The sequence below is a fragment of the Orycteropus afer genome, unplaced genomic scaffold, assembly GCF_000298275.1.
Source record: "Orycteropus afer afer isolate SDZICR_OR568_19922 unplaced genomic scaffold, OryAfe1.0 scaffold00032, whole genome shotgun sequence".
Lineage (NCBI taxonomy): Eukaryota > Metazoa > Chordata > Mammalia > Tubulidentata > Orycteropodidae > Orycteropus > Orycteropus afer.
In genome coordinates, this window is record NW_006921619.1 from 1253196 (window position 1) to 1271453 (window position 18258).

General features: G+C 35.9%; 1 protein-coding gene across 1 annotated transcript in view; it reads left to right on the forward strand.

Annotated features, from left to right (window-relative positions):
- The window catches only part of FXR1 (FMR1 autosomal homolog 1), a 49076-nt gene that overhangs the window by 14295 nt on the left and 16523 nt on the right, over positions 1-18258 (forward strand). The window contains exons 3-9 of the mRNA XM_007935901.1: positions 9037-9108; positions 9521-9669; positions 9888-9981; positions 10434-10550; positions 11421-11591; positions 13677-13755; positions 17619-17728. Of these exons, the coding sequence (XP_007934092.1) occupies positions 9094-9108; positions 9521-9669; positions 9888-9981; positions 10434-10550; positions 11421-11591; positions 13677-13755; positions 17619-17728 (735 nt within the window). The 5' untranslated portion in view covers positions 9037-9093. The remainder of the gene's footprint in view (positions 1-9036; positions 9109-9520; positions 9670-9887; positions 9982-10433; positions 10551-11420; positions 11592-13676; positions 13756-17618; positions 17729-18258) is intronic.

The window sequence follows — 18258 nt, forward strand, 5'->3', positions numbered from 1 at the left end:
AGGATTGCCCAACCTTCCTTCCGAGGAGTGGCTGGTGGGTTTGAACCGCCAGCCTCCTGGTTAGCAGTCAAGTGCCTTAGGCACTATGCTACCAATAAGAACAAAAAAAAAGACCCAAGAGAGAAGAGCTTTCCATTGAGCTCTTCAGACATTTATTTAGAGTTGATCATAGTAAATTTACACTCATGGAGGTCAGAAATCGTTGAATATCGACAGTTTCTATGTTATTTATTTATTTATTTTTTGCCTAGACATACCTGATCATTTAGCCTCTCTATTTGTGTATCTACCTGAAGATTAATGTTTGTTATTACTGATAATGCAGTATTGTGTATGTAAAAAGTGTTTATCTTTGTTGTCTATGTCTCTTGTGCACCTCTCTGTGTCTTCCTTTTCCTTAGTGTTAACTATGTTCTTTAGTATCTGTTAAACTGGATGTATATAAAGGGTATTGGGTGGAGGAGGATGGTAGAATCATCCCACCCACCCCTCATTGATTTCATGTTTGAGGTGCTTTGTTTTTTATTATATGATACCTGGCTTTGTTCAGTGAGTAAAAAATTACAGGAGATTTATCTTTGAAAAATATACGTACTTGTGTATATGTATAGAAGGGACTATTTCCTAGAGAAGGATATGCTTGGTAAAGTGGAGGGTCAACGAAAGGGGGAAAGGCCGTCAATGAGATGGATTGACACAGTGGCTGCAGTGATGGGCTCAGGTATAGCAAGGATTGTGGGGCTGGGGTCACTGTGAGTTGGAGTTGACTTGATAGCACCTAACAACAACAACAGATACGTACACATATACAGGTACACACACACACATTACATGGGAGAGGTGACTTCTCCAGCCGATACATAATTTTATGAGCTTTTCTAAGCTTCCTTCTTGGGTTTTAACATATTTTAAATTTGAAAAACCGTTTTTGAATTGTGAAGTTGTCTGATTTAATATCAGTAGCAAAATGAGAATTGGTCAGTTTTTGCTCTGGTTAAATACTGTTCCCCAGTTTATATGGCATATGATCAGGCATTATGGTCTTACATCCATATATTTTAATTATAACATTGCAGTATGTTCCTTGAGAAAAATTGGATAAAGAAAAGGAATGGTAGTATTTTGACATAGGATACTTCCTTCACAACTTTTTGATTTTTTTATTTATGTAAAAGATATGATAACATGTGTAATTTGTTTACCCTGTGCCCTTAAAAAATATTTTTATTTTGATCCTTCTGACCAATCTGCAGTTTTTAGCTGTTTTATTTAGACTCAGTCTTTCATCTAATACCATGTCCTTTTTAAGTCTCTACTGCTTAGGAAATGATAATGCATTAAAGGAGAGGTGAGCATGTTTTTCTCTGTTACTTGTATCTTTTTTGGGGAATGGCCCGTTTCTGTGACTTTAGTATATAACAATGGAAGTTGGTATCAAGCCCTCCTGGTAAAGCCCATTTATTAACATAGCAGCCATGAATACAGATACTGGTTAAAACAAAACAAAACAAAACAAAAAACCAAATTCAATGTCATCAAGTTGATCCTGACTCAACAGCGAGCCCCCATTGGGTTTCTGAGGCTATAAATCTTTACAGAAGTAGATTGTCCCATCTTACTTCCACGGAGCAGCTGGTGGGTTTGAACCATTTACCTTCTGGTTAGCAGCCAAATTCCTTATCCACTGTGCCACTCAAATTCAAACTCATTGCCATCAAGTTGGATCTGACGCATAGTGACACCTCCTTGGGTTTCCGAGGTGGTATCATTACAGAGGTACATTGCCTAGTCTTCCTTCTGAGGAGTGGCTGGTGACTTTGAACTGCCAGCCTTCTGGTGAGCAGTCAAGTGCCTTAGGCACTATGCTACCAGAGCTTCTTAAATACTGGTAAAGGTGGAGAAATCACATTGATGCATTCTAGATGTAAAATTTATTTTTCTAATGTATCTTGTCTATTTCTTCAGAGATTGTGTGATGACATGAAATAGGGAAAATAGAGAAAATTGCTCAATACATGTGTATCTCATGTGGTTGGAAAACCATTGTAGTTAATTGCCATATTTTTATGCAAATAGTGTGCATGTTTGACAGTTTTTTTGTAAACTGCACAACCTTCTTGCATATTATCCTGTGAATACTGTATGTGTTATATGTATGTGCATGATTTATGTGAGCATATTATATGTGAAAAATATTCAGTTTACTAGTTAACATTAACTCAGTAAAAACTGGTAAAAATTGTCTCCCTCTGGTGTTCATTTTAGTATATATTTTTAGTGGTTATCTTTTTTTTTTTAATTGTGATTTGGGTGAAAATTTATAGAGCAAATACACTTTCCATCCAGCAGTTCACATATACTTTGTCTTATGACATTGACCACAATTGACCACAATTCAACATCTCCCCTCCTACTTCCTCCTGATCATTACTTCTTCCCTGTGTCCATCCCTCCATGCACTCCTGCCCCTTGAGTTGTCTCCCTGAGCATAAGCAGCCCCTCTTTCTTACCATGCTTATTCTCTCCAAGGATTGTATCTACCTCAGGTAAATGTTCATCTCATATGCCTGTCTTATTGTTTGGCTGGAAGCCACAGGCGTGGGTTCAATTCCAGACCTGAAAGGCAGCTAGGGACCATAGTCTCAGTGGTTCCACCAGGCTCTGTCGAACCAGCAAACCTGATCCCCAGCCCCCTTTTTTTTTCCAAATGATTTTGAGTTTTGTTCCACATTGTTCTCCTTCTCTATCCATGATGTCCTACATAAATCCTCTTCCAAGTGGTTGACAGGAGTAGCTCGGCACCATCTAGTTCTTCTGGTCTCATAGTCATATAGGCTGCAGATTGGATGGTGTACCAGTCACTAGGACTGTTTCCATGAATTTTTGGTTTTCTTCATTCTTCTTGGCTCTGGATGAGGAGAGACCCATCATTGCCTCTAAATGGCAGCTTGCAAGCTTTTAAGATCCCAGTCGCTACTCGCCACAGTAGGAGGTGGAACAATGTTTTGTGTAGTACGTTGTGCCAGTTGAGCTTAATGTCCTCTGTGATATGGTCCCGAGCCCACAGGTTCAACTGCTTGGTCCCTTTGGGTAGCTGGCTGTGACCAAGCAGAGACTACAGCCTTGCCCCTTGTCAGCTCCACTATACATCTGCGCATTCAGATCATACACATAAAGTTAAAGGATCATTGTCTGCCAACCCTATACATGTTCTTGGGTACACTCCCCATTTCATAGACATACCTAATATTTCAGCCTGTCCACCCATCTACCCATATACCCATGTTAGCCTTCACTGACAACGCCGTACTATATGTGCAAAAGGGTTCATCTTTGTTGTCTGTACTTTCCACATACCTCTCTATGTCTTCCTCTTCCTCAGTGCCAACTATATTGATCATTCGCATTTGGTACATTGCCCTTCTCTTCACCCAGGTCAAAACCTATCTCTATCTAACAGTATTCCCTCCCTTCCCCTCCCGCCCCTGGTAACCAACAAAGAAAATGTCCTTCTATAGATAAACGTTTCCTTGACTCTTACAATAATGGACTAATACAATATTTGTCCTTTTGTGATTGACTTACTTCACGCAGCATAATGTTCTCCAAGTTCATCCACGTTATGCAGTGTTTTGCAGATTCTACATTATTCTTTAACATTGCATAGTATTCCATTGTGTGAATGTACCATAGTTTGGATATCCATTCCTCAGTTGATGGACACCTAGGTTGTTTCCATCTTTTGGCTATTGGAAATAGTGCTGCGATGAACATGGGTGTGCATATGTCTGTTCTTGTCATGGCTCTCACTGCTTTAGGAGATAAACCTAGTAATGGTATAGCTGGGTCAAATGGTATTTCTAGTTCCAACTTTTGAAGGAATCGCCATACTGCTTTACACAATGGTTGTACCATTTTACAGTCCCAACAGCAGTGTATGAGAGTCCCAGTCTCTCCACATTCTCACCAGCATTTGTTTATTTTCTGTCTTGTGGAACTTTGCTACTAGTGCTGGAGCAAGATGGTATCTCATTGTTTTGATTTGCATCTCTCTAATAGCTAATGATCGTGAGCATTTCTTCATATGTTTGTTGGCCACTTGAATATCCTCCTTGGTGAAGTATCTATTCATGTCTTCTGCCTATTTTTTAATTGGATTGTCTGTCTTTTTGTTATTGAGGTGTTGTAGTTTTCTATAAATTCTAGAGATGAGTCCCTCGTCAGATATGTCATTACCAAATATTTTTTCCCAATCTGTAGGTTCTCTTTCGACTCTTTTGGAGAAGTCTTTGGAAACACAAAAATTAATTTTTAGAAGGTATTTTTAGTGGTTATCTTGAAAGACACAGTCAAACGTTATTAACTTGAACGTAAAGCTGATAATCTTAGAATCCAGGCTGCAGTTTTATTCACGTTACAATTCAGTGTGTTCTAGAGTCATTGTTACTGTGTGCTGTTAAGTTGATTTTAACTGGAGTCTTCCTCCAATCCTGATGTCACATTCCTCTCATATAGTCCAGCTTCTTGGATTATTTGTTCAGCATACAGATTGAATAAAGTATGGTGAAAGGATACAACCCTGGCTCACTCCCTTCCTGATTTTAAACCATGCGGTATCCCCTTGTTCTGTTCGATTGACAGCCTCCTGGTCTGTGTACAGGTTCTTGATGAGCACAATCAAATGTTTTGGAAATCCCAATCTTAGTGTAATCCGTAATTTTTTATGATCCACACAATTGAATGCTTTTGCATAGTCAATAAAACACAAGGAAACATCTTTTTTGGTATTCTTTGCTTTCAGCCATGATCTGTCTGACATCGGCAGTGATACCCCTCATTCTACATCCTCTTCTGAATCCAGCTTGTATTCCTGGAAGTCCTCTGTCAATGTAATGCTGCAACTGTTTTTGAATTATCTTCAGCAAGATTTTACTTGCGTTTGATATTAATGATACTGTTAGATAATTTCCACATCCTGTGGGATCACCTTCCTTTGGAATGGGTACAGATATGGATCTCTTCCAGTCTTGTCCAGGTAGCTGTCTTCCATATTTCTTGGCATAGACAAGTGAGTGCCTCCAGCACAGAATCTGTTTGTTGAAACATCTCAATGGGTATTCTGTCCATTCCTGGGGCCTTGTTTTTCTCCACTTTCTTTACTGCAGCTTTGACTGCTTCCTTCAGTACCATTGGTTATTGATCATATGCCACCTCCTGAAATGAATGAACATCGACCAATTCTTTTTGGTACAGTAACTCTGTGTATTTCTTCCATCTTCTTTTGATGTTTCCTGCATCATTCAATATTTTGCCCATAGAATCTTTCAGTATTGCAATCCAAGGCTTCAGTTTTTTTCCTCAGTTCTTCAAGCTTTTGAGAAATGCTGTGTTCCTCCCTTATGGTTTTCTAATTCCAGATCTTTGCACATTTCATTATAATAATTGACTTTGTCTTGTGGAGCTGCTCTTTGAAATCTTCTGTTCGGCTCATCTTGTCATTTCTTCCATTTGCTTTAGCTGCTCTCTGTTCAAGGGCAAGGTTCAGAGTCTCTTCTGATACCCATTTTTGTCTTTTCTTCCTTTCTTGTCTTTTTAAATGACCTTTTGCTTTCTTCATGGATGATTTTCTTCACGTCATCCCACACTTCCTCTGGTTTTCGATCATTGATGTTCAGTGCATCAGACGTTCAGGAGGGATGTAATCAAGGTCATATTTTGTTTTAATTGTTTTCAACTTGAACTTGAATATGAGCAACTTGATGATCTCTTCCACAATCAGCTCCTGATCTTGTTTTGGCTGAAGATACTGAGCTTCTCTATCACCTTTTTTTGACAGATGGAGCTGGTCTGATTCCTGTGTACTTCATCTGGTGAAGTCCACATGTATAGCTGCCATTTGTGTTGTTGAAAAAGGGTATTTGCAAGGAATATGACGTTGGTCTTGCAAAATCCAGCACAATCTATCATGCGATCTCCAGCATTATCTCTGTCACCAAGGCCATATTTTCCAACTACCGGTGGTTCTTCTTTGTTTCCACCTTTTGCATTCCAGTCATTAGTGATAATCAACATATCTTGATTGCATGTTTGGTCAATTTCAGACTGCAGGAATTGGTAAAAATCTTCAATTTCCTCATCTTTTGGTTTGGTGATGGGTGCATAAGTTTGAATAATAGTAGTATTAACTGATCTTCCTTGTAGGCGTATGGTTATTATCCTATCACTGACAGCATTGTACTTCAGGATAGATCTTGAAACATTCTTTGTGATGATGAATGCCCCACCATTCCTCTTTAATTTGTCATTCCTGGCATAGGAGATCATACGGTTGTTCAAATGGCCAAAATGAGTCCATTTCAGCTCACTGATGCATATCATTCTTAATGTGTTCCATTTCATTTTTGACAACTTTAAATTTTTCTGGATTCGTATTTGTACGTTCCACGTTCCGATGACATGGATGTTTGCAGCTCCTCCTTCTCATTTTGAGTCGTGCCACGTCAGTCAGTGGAGGTTCTGAAAGATTTACTCAATCTACATTATTAAGTCAGCTCTACTCTGAGGACACAATTCTTCCCCAGTCGTATTTTGAGTGCCTTCCAAACTTGAGGGGATCATTTTCCTATACTATATTTATCCAATAGGACAGTGTTTCAGGGCTATTCATAAAGTTTTCCAGTAATTATCAGACAGTGTTTCCTGCTATTCATAGGGTTTTCACTGGCCAATTCTTTGAGAAGGGATGGCCCTTTCCTTCTTCCAAGTCTGTCTTAGTCTGGAAACGCTGCTGAGACCTGTCCACCATGGAAGACCTTGCTGGTATTTGAAATACCGGTGGCATAGCCTCTTCAGCCTCACAGCAACACACAAGCCACCACACTATGCCAAATAAGTCATTAAGATAAGTGAAATACAGCATTAGACATTTTAGTAAGAATTTCAATGTATCAAATCCAACTTGTTATTCCATATTTTTCTGAGTTTGAAGGTATATATACATACCCAAAGTGAGTAAAGTGCTCTAAATGTTGCTATAACTGCTCATCAGGTGTTGTGCACCAATTTAAAGTACACCAATCTTAGAAATACTGACTTCAGATTTAAAATGCATTTCTAATAAGTTGTAGCTTATCGTTGTTCCCAGTTTGTCTTAACATTGGCGTTGTCAGAATGCAATATTTGAAGAATATTTCAGACCTTTGGTGGCTTTAATTTTATTGACTAGAGGATAGTATCTTCATAATAAAATCTCCAAATGTTTTCCTTTATGTTAATTGAATTGACTAATCCGTTGAAGTTTTTGCATTTTTTTCATCTGTGTCTTTCTAGTATGTTTGTATATACATCTGCCTCCACCTAAAATCTTTATCAAATAAATTTTGGTGCACAAACATGCAAGGTGAATGAATACTGTCAGTGTGTTTTTAGAAAAAATAGGATAGTCTGGGTTCTTGACACAGAATTTTGCATGATGAAGTTATATTTAGTTCACTGAGTAACTGCAAATACATATTTCCTCTTTGTATCTAGAAATACGTTATTCATTCACTAATATTTGAGTTTGAGAAAATTCATCTAGAATGTCTTCATCTGAAGAGTTTGTAGTTTAATATTATGTGGTCTATTTAATTAGAGTCGAGTGCTGTTTGTTCTCTCTTTCTTTCCATCATCTGATTCTTCTAGTAATTGTGAAGGATTAGTTCCTTTGTAAATTTTACTATTTTTTCAGTTAGGGTTGAAAAATAAACCCGAATCCTCAACTGTATTCAGTTTTAAGAAAGTGCAAAGGAAGGATAGTTGGGAACAGTTGATAGGAGTGATGATGAAATAGCAAAATGTTTTAATATATAGGGAAAATAAAACCACTAGATTCCACCTTAGATTTGTAAAAGGATCCAGTGAATATGTATAATAATTGTAAGATAGAATGACTAATTTTTTTTATAAATGTAAATTATTCTTGTTCTTTGGCAGACTTAAGAATAAAGCTCATGAACTGTCATTTTTAGGTATAGTTATATCTGCTCATAAGAGAAACTCAAAGTTAAAATAGAATCCGCTGAACCTTGATAGGTATGTTACTGCCCCTCCCCCTTTTATTTTTCCCCTCATAGCTTTTCTCTGCAATACAGTTGGTGATTAGATTTGGTTTGTTCATATGCAGTTCCATTATTCCCCACTTCCATAGTTACTCTCAAATAATCTTGATGGCCTGTCTATAATTGTTTACATGTATCTCACAGAAAACTTTCAGTACCCATTTAGAGATTTTCCTGGCTGCTTCTCTAAGAGCAACCTTAGTTCCTATAATAAAGATTTTTTTAGTTCTCTCTTCCCAAACTCCCCTTCTCTCATTTTCTGTGTATTGAAATTTCATCAAGCAAGCTGCTGTATCATTAAGAATTAACTCTAATTCCTAATGAAGACTTTTCTAATCCTTCATATGAATAAAATTGTGTAATATTTTGTTGTTGTCCAGCTAAGATTTTAGTACATTTGATTTATGTTCCGTAGCAAGGGATCTAAATGACATTTTTTTGAAAGAATTTAAAAATTGAATTTATCACTTTCTGAAAATGATTATTAATGTTTGTAAATAGCGTTAATTTTGTTGTTGTTATGTGCCATCAAGTTGGACCCGACTCATAGTGGGGTTCTGAGGCAGTATCACTGCAGAAGTAGATTGCCCAACCTTCCTTCTGAGGAGTGGCGGGTGGGTTTGAACCACCAGCCTTCTGGTTAGCAGTCAAGTGCCGTAGTCACTACACTACCAGAGCTAAATAGTGTTAATAGAACCTTAAAAAAACCTCTTACAACTATGTAAAACTGCTTTGTAAGAAGCATTACTTTAAAATATGACTTAAGTGCACATACCATTTTCATTAAAGCTGTGCTCTGTACCCCAGTTTCAGTACAGTAACATTTTGATTCTTGAGTTTAATGGAATTTGGAATTTATACAAGTTCTCATTTACATTGTTGCTTTTGGGATAAATACATTAAGGCTTTTTTTTTTTTTTCCCATTCTTTGTAATAGGTTTATTCAAGAGCAAATGACCAAGAACCATGTGGATGGTGGTTGGCTAAAGTTAGAATGATGAAAGGAGAAGTAAGTGGTAACAGTTGGCTTTGTGACATGTTTTCAAGGAAATGCTTTAACTCTTGGTTTCTGTAAATGTTACTCCAATACTTAGTTTTGTTTCTGAAAGCCTATTTCAGAAGCAATTGATAACACATTTCAAAAGTTAATGAGACCATTAATTTCTATTTGTGTTTTGTATTTGCAAACACCGAAGGTGTTCTCCAGAGGCACAGCCCAAGCATGTGAGGACCATCAAGGTTCATGCCAAACCTATAATGTAGTTTAGGCAAATCAGATTGATTTAACTAAGCTCTGCTTAGTATTTGCACCACAAGGGGGGAGGGTCTCCTGGTTAAGCTGAGCAAGATAATTAAAACTTCATTTGAAGAACATTATTTTTGTTCAGATGGGATTTTTAAAGTATTTTGGTGTCTTTTAGTTTTATGTCATTGAATATGCTGCTTGTGATGCCACTTACAATGAAATAGTCACATTTGAACGACTTCGACCTGTCAATCAAAATAAAACTGTCAAAAAAAATACCTTCTTTAAATGCACAGTGGATGTTCCTGAGGATTTGAGAGAGGCGTGAGTAATTTTGTTTACTATTGAGTTGCTTTGCAAATTAAGAGGATTTTTGCAGTGCTACAAAAATCTTTTTTCCCCAAACACCCAATCAGAACCTTCTGATAGAAAATCTTTTCGTTTTAATGGGGGATGTTACAATGAAATCCTGTTCGCATTATAACTTCCTTCTAAATTTAAGCATTGAGGTCTGTCTTACACATGAATTGATTTCTTTCTAGGTGTGCTAATGAAAATGCACATAAAGATTTTAAGAAAGCAGTAGGAGCATGCAGAATTTTTTACCATCCAGAAACTACACAGCTAATGATACTGGTAAGATAGTACCATATTTTAGGTAGCTAATGGGTATTGTACACATTTTATGGTAGATATTTCAAAAGATTAAAACTAAGGTGAATTTGGTGTATAGTGATTTTAGTTAATGCAGTGCGGGAGAAAAAATTCTTCGCAGCTCTAAAATCATTGATTTTTGATGCCCTTTGGAGTAAGAAGAAAAGTAAAATTCGTAATATAATATTCTTAACGTATGGGATCCTGGGTCTGCTCTGCTTCCCCCCCCCCAAAAAAAAACCCATTCTCTTAATACCTTATCTAAATAATATAGAAGTTTAGAAAGAAAACAAAGGTTACTTGTAGAGTAGGTGTTAGGTGAGAAGGGGTAAGGGTAATAGATGAGACTTAATGAAAGCTTCTTGTGAAATATTGTGTTTGTGTTATTTTGAAAACTCATTAAGCTTTTGCGTGATTAATTTGTTTATTTACAGTCTGCCAGTGAAGCAACTGTGAAGAGGGTAAATATTTTAAGTGACATGCATTTGCGAAGTATCCGTACAAAGTTGATGCTCATGTCCAGAAATGAAGAGGCCACGAAGCATTTAGAAGTAAGTGTGTTTGCCCTTAAAAGATTTTGTGTGTGTCCTATTTAGTTTCATAAGAATATTCTTCAAGTTCTTTGGTTCATAATACTTGACAGTTAGATAAGACAACTCAGGACCTGTTTTATGGCTGATATTTGGGGTCATTGCCTCCTAAGAATAGTTGTTTTTCTCTGTTTTCTCAAACAGCTTTTTGTTTTATCAAATACTTATTAGCCTCTGTGGTTAGGATTAGGTGACAGTTACCAAAGAGCTTAGAATCTCAAAAGGAGTACTCAGTAGAGAACTGTATTGCTAGTTCTTCTTTACTCAATCCTTAACCTTTTTTTCGTACCTCAACATAACCTCTCAGTCATGTCACACTTCCCTTAGTAAGTGTTTTACTATACCAGCTCTTATATTAAGAGGAGAGTGTATGATTAGGAGTGGGGCTTCATATAGCATTTAATTAAAAGCCCCCAAAATACCACCCATCGTTGTTTCCCTGTCCTGTCCTAGGGTACTCTGTTTTCTCCTGTTCTTTGCTGCCATGCCATTTGGATACTTGGTCTTTATGCAGTTTGTGTGCTCTTGTACTCCCTGTCCCATCCCCCACCACCAGCTTAATACACATTCAGGTGCACACTATCTTGACTTACAGAAATTGCTGTTTATTTATCCTCAGAACAGATTTTCCGCTATCCTTATTCATTTAAAATCTCCAAATAAGGGATGTACGAATGAGTTTTGAGACATGAACTGTTTTGAATTGGAGAGCTGACTGTCAGTAATTTTGGAATGTTAGTTGTCTTTGAACTACTGTTTTCTGTGACCATAATTAGATAGACTGATGAAGCTTTTTTTCCCCCCATCTTTTGTAAAAACTTCTTTTACTAGTGTACAAAACAACTTGCAGCAGCTTTTCACGAGGAATTTGTTGTGAGAGAAGATTTAATGGGCCTGGCGATAGGAACACATGGTAGTAACATACAGCAAGCTAGGAAGGTTCCTGGAGTTACAGCTATTGAGCTGGATGAAGATACTGGAACTTTTAGAATCTATGGAGAGGTAAGCTGTTTCTGTTTCTTGCTTTGGCTAACTGTAGTATAACACATTAATCATATGTTGTTTGATAACATTTAGTTTTATCCAGAATTACGATTTCCCAGTGAAACGCCTTTTAGATGAAATTTACTCATTTGAAGTCATTCTGCTAGTAGTCATTACTTACACAGGGCAGTTGAAGTTGCTTTTGTGCTGTTTGCAAGATCCAGTGGGTAGTGTGTACTGTTTTCAAAAGTTTTTAATATAACGTGATTTTAACTGAGTTTTATACCTGTTAGAGGTAATTTTACTCAAATAGTTTTTTGAGTGCTTATTTTGTGCCAGGTACTTGTAATATTAAATAGCATATAGAATAGTTTTTGTAGAATTTGATCTTGGGGAATGATTTGTTGCTGGTTAATTGTGACATTTGCATGGACATGAAAATAGTAAGATACTTAAAAATACATATACAGGTAGTTCCCAACTAATTACAGAGTTCTATTCTGATGACTGAGTTGTTTGTTTTGATGCTGATGTAAGTCTGATACTTGATTTTTTTTTTTCCCCTCATGTTTTCATTATCATTGCCTTTTATTATCAGACATATTGTTGGGGGTATAAGAATTGCAGGTATTAAAAGTTAGAAAAACTTGAACAATTTGGTTTCAAATTAACAACTGATGCTTCTTTTTGTATAAACACTGAATACGAACACGGTATAGGCCTGCTCTGCAGTGAAGGTTGATGTCATTGTTGTAACAATGAACTTCAGAGTCATAATGAATGTTGAGTGTGTGTGCAGTTCATTTGTTGTATGTCGTTAGAGTTGATCATAGCCCAGCTGTCTACCTAGTAGAACTCCTGATACTTGACTTCACTGTAGATCAGGCCATAGCCTACTTTATACAGCAGTGTTTTGATCAGTAAATCATAAAATTGAACATCTGCAAGCGAACATCTGAGAATGAGAACATCAGCAAATTATGCATTGCAGCGTTGTATGTAGTACATACTACTTATGATGAAATGTACCCAAAATGAAAACGTTACGGTTTTAAGTGCAGTTTGTCATGACTCAGATAAGTCGTGAGTCGTGGACTCCCTGTATATAAAATTCAGACTTTTCATTGTGATCATCCTCCAAATTACAATAAATAAATGAGTTGGCTTTTTGGTTTTTTAAAACATTTTTATGTGACTTTTATGTTTTATTTCTGAAATCTTCAGAGGTGGGCAATGTAGCATAGTAAATAAAGAGTATGTTTTTTAGTACATACTGCCTGGATTGCAGTTCTGCGTCTGCCACTTTGAACGGACTTGGAGTGCCTCCTTGCACACGTAGTCTCGTAAAATGAGGATAACAGTAGTGTTTGCCTTACAGTTTGTGAGGTTTGAATACCGTTTCTAAAAAATCTTCACTGTATGTGATACATAATGTGGAATGTCATGTATGATGTAGTATGTGATAAATGATGTGAGCACATAATACGTTTGGACTGTGGTTATTGACAGATATTAAAAGTGGAAGTTAACAGTTATGTGTGAACTGTACATTCCCTCTAGAGAACCTCTTACCCTCCAATCCAGGATCCATTAGGAATGGTGAATTTTAATGATCTTATCAGTATACTTTTTTTGTTTTTTTTAAATGTATTTGCAGAAACAGCTTTTAAAAATCATTTTCAGTGTTGGGAGTGAATTTTAAAAAAAGTGCACACATTTTAGGCAATGGAAAATGTGTGTTTTTAACTTCACAAGGAGAAATAACACTTGGGAATATGGACCAGGATACTTAGAATTAGATTAAAATCTGGCTACGCAGTAGCAGTGTTTTAAGTTTCTCAACAGCTTAAAAGAGATCTTAGAGATTAGCATTTTGGATTCTAGTAGTACTGATAATTTTATCTTGTGCTTTACTTTTTAATGATTACTCTGATTATTATTTTTAGGATTTCATGAATTATTTAACTAGAAATGTCACTCCATTGGCCAAGCAGAATTTTTTAGTAGAGAATAATAATATACAGAATTCTTTCTCATGTTTCTGCTTTGGGATATGAGTTGCTTCAGGATTGGATTTCATGTTTGTTTTTTTCCCCTCTACAGAGTGCTGATGCCGTAAAAAAGGCTAGAGGTTTCTTGGAATTTGTGGAGGATTTTATTCAGGTTCCTAGGAATCTCGTTGGTAGGTAATTCTACTTAATATTTAATAACTTAAAATTACTTAAGTTACATACCATTGACTTAGTACAAAATTAGTCTTTGTTGTCTTATACCTTATTCTAATTAGTTAATGTATAGTAGTTGGGTAGAAATACTTTTTTCCAGTTTTTGGTGGTAACATTGTTTATGACTGTACATAGTTATTGTCTTAGGTTAAAAAGTAAAGATAATTTCTTCTGTACAGGGTGACCCACTAATAAGACCCATGAGTTTTATAGCAGTTTGGCATTGTAGTTTATATTCACCCTTTTCGTCCCTTGAGCTCTTCCCTGTTCTCATCCACCTGTCTTTTTATCATTCATATATCCATCAAAATTATGATAATATTTTTTGAGAAGGTGTTTGTGATAATTTTTTTTCTTTTGTTTAGTGCAGAAAAAAAGTGACAGTGGACTAACAGTAGGGTATGAATAAATATTAATTGGTTGTTGCAAAGGCATAGACTAAGGTAAGAAAGAAGTCAGGGGCAGGAGAGAAGTGTGGTGGTGATGATAGGAGGGAAGGTTTCATTATTAAGATTTTGACACCATTAATGGAAACTACATAGCCATGGGTTATAAGTTAAGTGACAAAAATTTGAGGTCAAAACTGTACTTAAATTAACATTATAGCTTGAGATGAGTTGTTTAATAGCTTTACACCTGTGCTATCCTTCATTTTAAATGTGATTTGAGACAGACAGAAAAGCTTTGATTAAGTGCTACTCAATGATCATCTTAAACATTTAATACAAGAAGCATCAAAATAATGTAAGATTTTTAGGGGGATGACTTTTTGTCCTCTACTGTGTCATTAGTATTTTGACCTTAAGGAAGTAGTTTCGGGTCCTTGGGTGCCATGTATATAATTGAGCTTATTCTGCCTTTAGGAAATAATTCTTAGCTATAGTTCAGTTTGTCAAATCTTGCAAAAATTAATAAGAAAAAGCTTCCATTATAAAGATTTGCTTGTTTCAGCCACTAGTGGACTTGGAGAATATAGTTTATAACATGAGAATTTGGATACTTTCTTGGAATTTACTATCAGTGATTATGTAAAAAACTTTTGAGTTCTGCCCAAACATTTAGATAGACAGACGTGCTGCTGACTCTGCTAGCTTCACTTTATCAGTTCCTGTTATACCGTTGTTCATTGTAGACTGAACTGAACTGCAAAGATGAGTTGTATATTAAAATTGAATATAAGCTTCAGGAATCTTGCATGACTTTTACAAATATTAAAGGAGCCTTGCTGGCATAGTTGTTAAGTACCTGGCTGCTAACTGAGAGGTCAGTGGTTCAGATTCATCAGCTGCTCTGTGAAAGATGTGGCAGTTTGCTACCATAAAGGTTGATAGCTGTGGAAACCCTATTTGGCATTTCTACTCATGGGATCCCTATGAGTTGGAATTGACTTGATAGCATGGGGTTTGGTTTTGATTTTATAAATGTTAAGGTGCAAAATGCTATCAAATGTTTATCATTGTCAAATGAAATAACTTGACAAGAAAGCAGCCTTTGAAAATAATCCCTCTTGTTTCTTTAAATCATACTCATTTATTTTTGTCTTTCAAGTACTAACATTGTGGTAGCTACTCTATAGAACATAATTTCCCTTTACTTGTATCCTCACTTGTGAAAATGATTTGGAGGGGTGTGTGTGTGTGTGTTTGTATAAGAGACTTGTTTATCACTCACCATTTCTATGGAAGATAGCTTTGATCCCAAAGAATTTGTAGGAGTGAGTAGAAATTTTCTGATATTTCAGAAATTAAGGAAATTGGATATATTAGTTCTCTGCTTCTTTATTCATTTATCAGTGTCATAAGTACTTTTCATGTCTTTGTTTTCCTCTACTCCTGTCTTGGTTGGCTTTTATTATTTGGATTGTTTGTGTGCTGTTTAGGAAATACACAGTAGCAGCAACTATTACACATTAGTGAAATATTCTGGACTAGTATAAAGATTCCATTGACTGCCATATATGAAATACTAAATCTCCTTCTAGAATGTTTTATGGTGGAAGCAGTCTTGTAAAAAGTAGTAAATTCTTAAAGAGAATAAAGAGCTGAGGAGTAAAAGGGAATGAGGGTCGCTTGGTAGGTAAGTGCCAGAGGATTGATTCCCTTGGAGTTGAGTTCCAAAAGTTGTAGGACTTGACTATTCCCACCCCTCCCAAATCAGAAGGAAAAAAAGAGTATGTGAACATTGATTTGAAAATGGATCAAAACCTTTCAACTCCTGAAAGCTTTCCTTAATCACTTCTCTACTCTGTCCCTTTAGCATTTATGCTCAATTTATACTACAGGTCTGCTCCAATTTGTCAATATGCCCTGGAATTTAAACTATGGAAATGATCATTTAAAGTATTGACGGTCTCTGGTGGGACTAAATAAAACTTGCAGGTAGGTCCCTGCCAAGGACCCCAGAAGGGTGATGGATGTTCACTCACCATTGGTTCACAAGAAGGAAGGAGCAAAGATTCTGGGGGAGGGATTATGATACATCATGATGTTTAGAAAAGATATTTGCTTATTTTTGGCAGGGTCAAGGATGGAGTTGCTGCTTGAGCTTCACTGTGCTCACAATGAAGGCTGCTTTTATATGCTGCTGCTAGGGCTGCTCAGACAAGAGATAACGCATGTGAATTCCCTCTCCTACCCCGTTTTTACCTGTTTAATTGCTGATGCTTTTAAATTTAGGGTTATTGATGGGGAAGGAGGTTTGGGAATAGGAATAGAGGAGAATAAGAAACTCCTGTGTAGGATAGTACTGTATTGACCAGTTTACTGTTGCCACTGTCCCCTTACTCATTCTTTAATGGAAACTGTTCTTTTAAGCATGCAGTAGGAAATACTTCTGTTACAACCTCTTTCAGTCAGAATTCATTTTTTGTGGAATTTTTCTGTGGAATGGATTATAGATTTAATAAAATAATTAATTGGTGTTGCTGTTAACTTTACAAGGGATATATCTATTCCAGAGAGTGGAGGTTACTTGAGTATTTATTTCTGCTACTAGATGACACTACCCAGTATTGCTTTGTTACTTTATAGTTTATATTACTTTTGTAACTAGATAGCAAGTTTCTCAGGGGAAGAGAATCTTCTGCCCCTTCTTTTAGTTGCTCCTTTAATTATTGGATACTCAATAACTGCTGTGTGACAGGCTCACAAGTAAAGTGTGGAGAAGGTAAATTATTTGGATTTTATGTCATTTTACAGTGCTGCCATATCTAGCAAGACATATGTCATGCTATATGTGCTTGCATCTAGCTGTGAAGTACTTTACATACTTGGCTTCTTGATGTAAAATGCAGTACTTGTTACATGTAAACTTTTTGTTTTACTGAAGAGAATATTCATTTTGAAGGTATCTTCAGGTCATAGGTATCTTAGACAAATAGAAACTTGAAAATAAGAGCGAAATTAATGGATTTGTTAATTGTGTGGATAATGGTACACGTAATAAAAATAAATGATATGATTAGTGACAAATAAGTTTCTGTTAACCGTTATGTTAGGCTTTCAAAATGGGTTAGATGCCATTAAAGTCTTTAAAATATAAAAGGTATGATAGGACATACTATAAAATGTTTAGACTTTGAATGTGTCTTATATGTCAAGGGGATTGGAAATCCCAGTTAATGATAGTGATACTGAAGAAAAGAAAGTATCAGACAAGGATTAAATTCCTTGGTAATCTAACAGGTGAGCTGATTGAGAGTAAAAAGGTGGAGCTTTGCTTGGTTGTTAAAGTTTGATAGCAGGTCAGAAATTATTTGAGCTGGTTTTGAAAGGATAGTAGTATTGGTTTTTAATTTATTATTGTATTTGTTTTATTAAAGGAAAAGTAATTGGAAAAAATGGCAAAGTTATTCAAGAAATAGTTGACAAATCTGGTGTGGTTCGAGTGAGAATTGAAGGAGACAATGAAAATAAACTACCTAGAGAAGATGTAAGTATTTAAAATGTAATTTAAGTTGCCCCCTCCTTCATATTCTTATCTATTTTAATGTGTTATTTTATATTTTGTATATTGTTTTAGAAACTGTTATATCTAGTACTTACATTCTGATATGTTTCTTTAAATTTTGTCTTGTTTCTGTGCTTTGTAAAATTATTTTACCTACTTAGAAAACAATTCATCTTTCAATTGTGTAAGCCCTGGGTTCCTAGTTGTTTTTTTTACTACTTCAGTAAAAAAGCCAATTTTTGATATGAACATTTCAGTTTAGTACTATCAACAGTACTGTTTTATGCTTAACATGTGAGAGTATAGAACAAACAATACAATCTGTTATGAAGGAATTCTTGATAGCTTACACACTCCTAGACCCTTTTGTAATATCTGAAAGTATTGACCATTTCCTAATCGAAATTCCTTTAAGCTTTTATGTTGCTATTAATTCTGGTCCCAGCTTTCTGGGATTTCTTTTCTTTTATAATCTCTTCACACATTTTGATATTTAGTCAGTCTACAGTGTT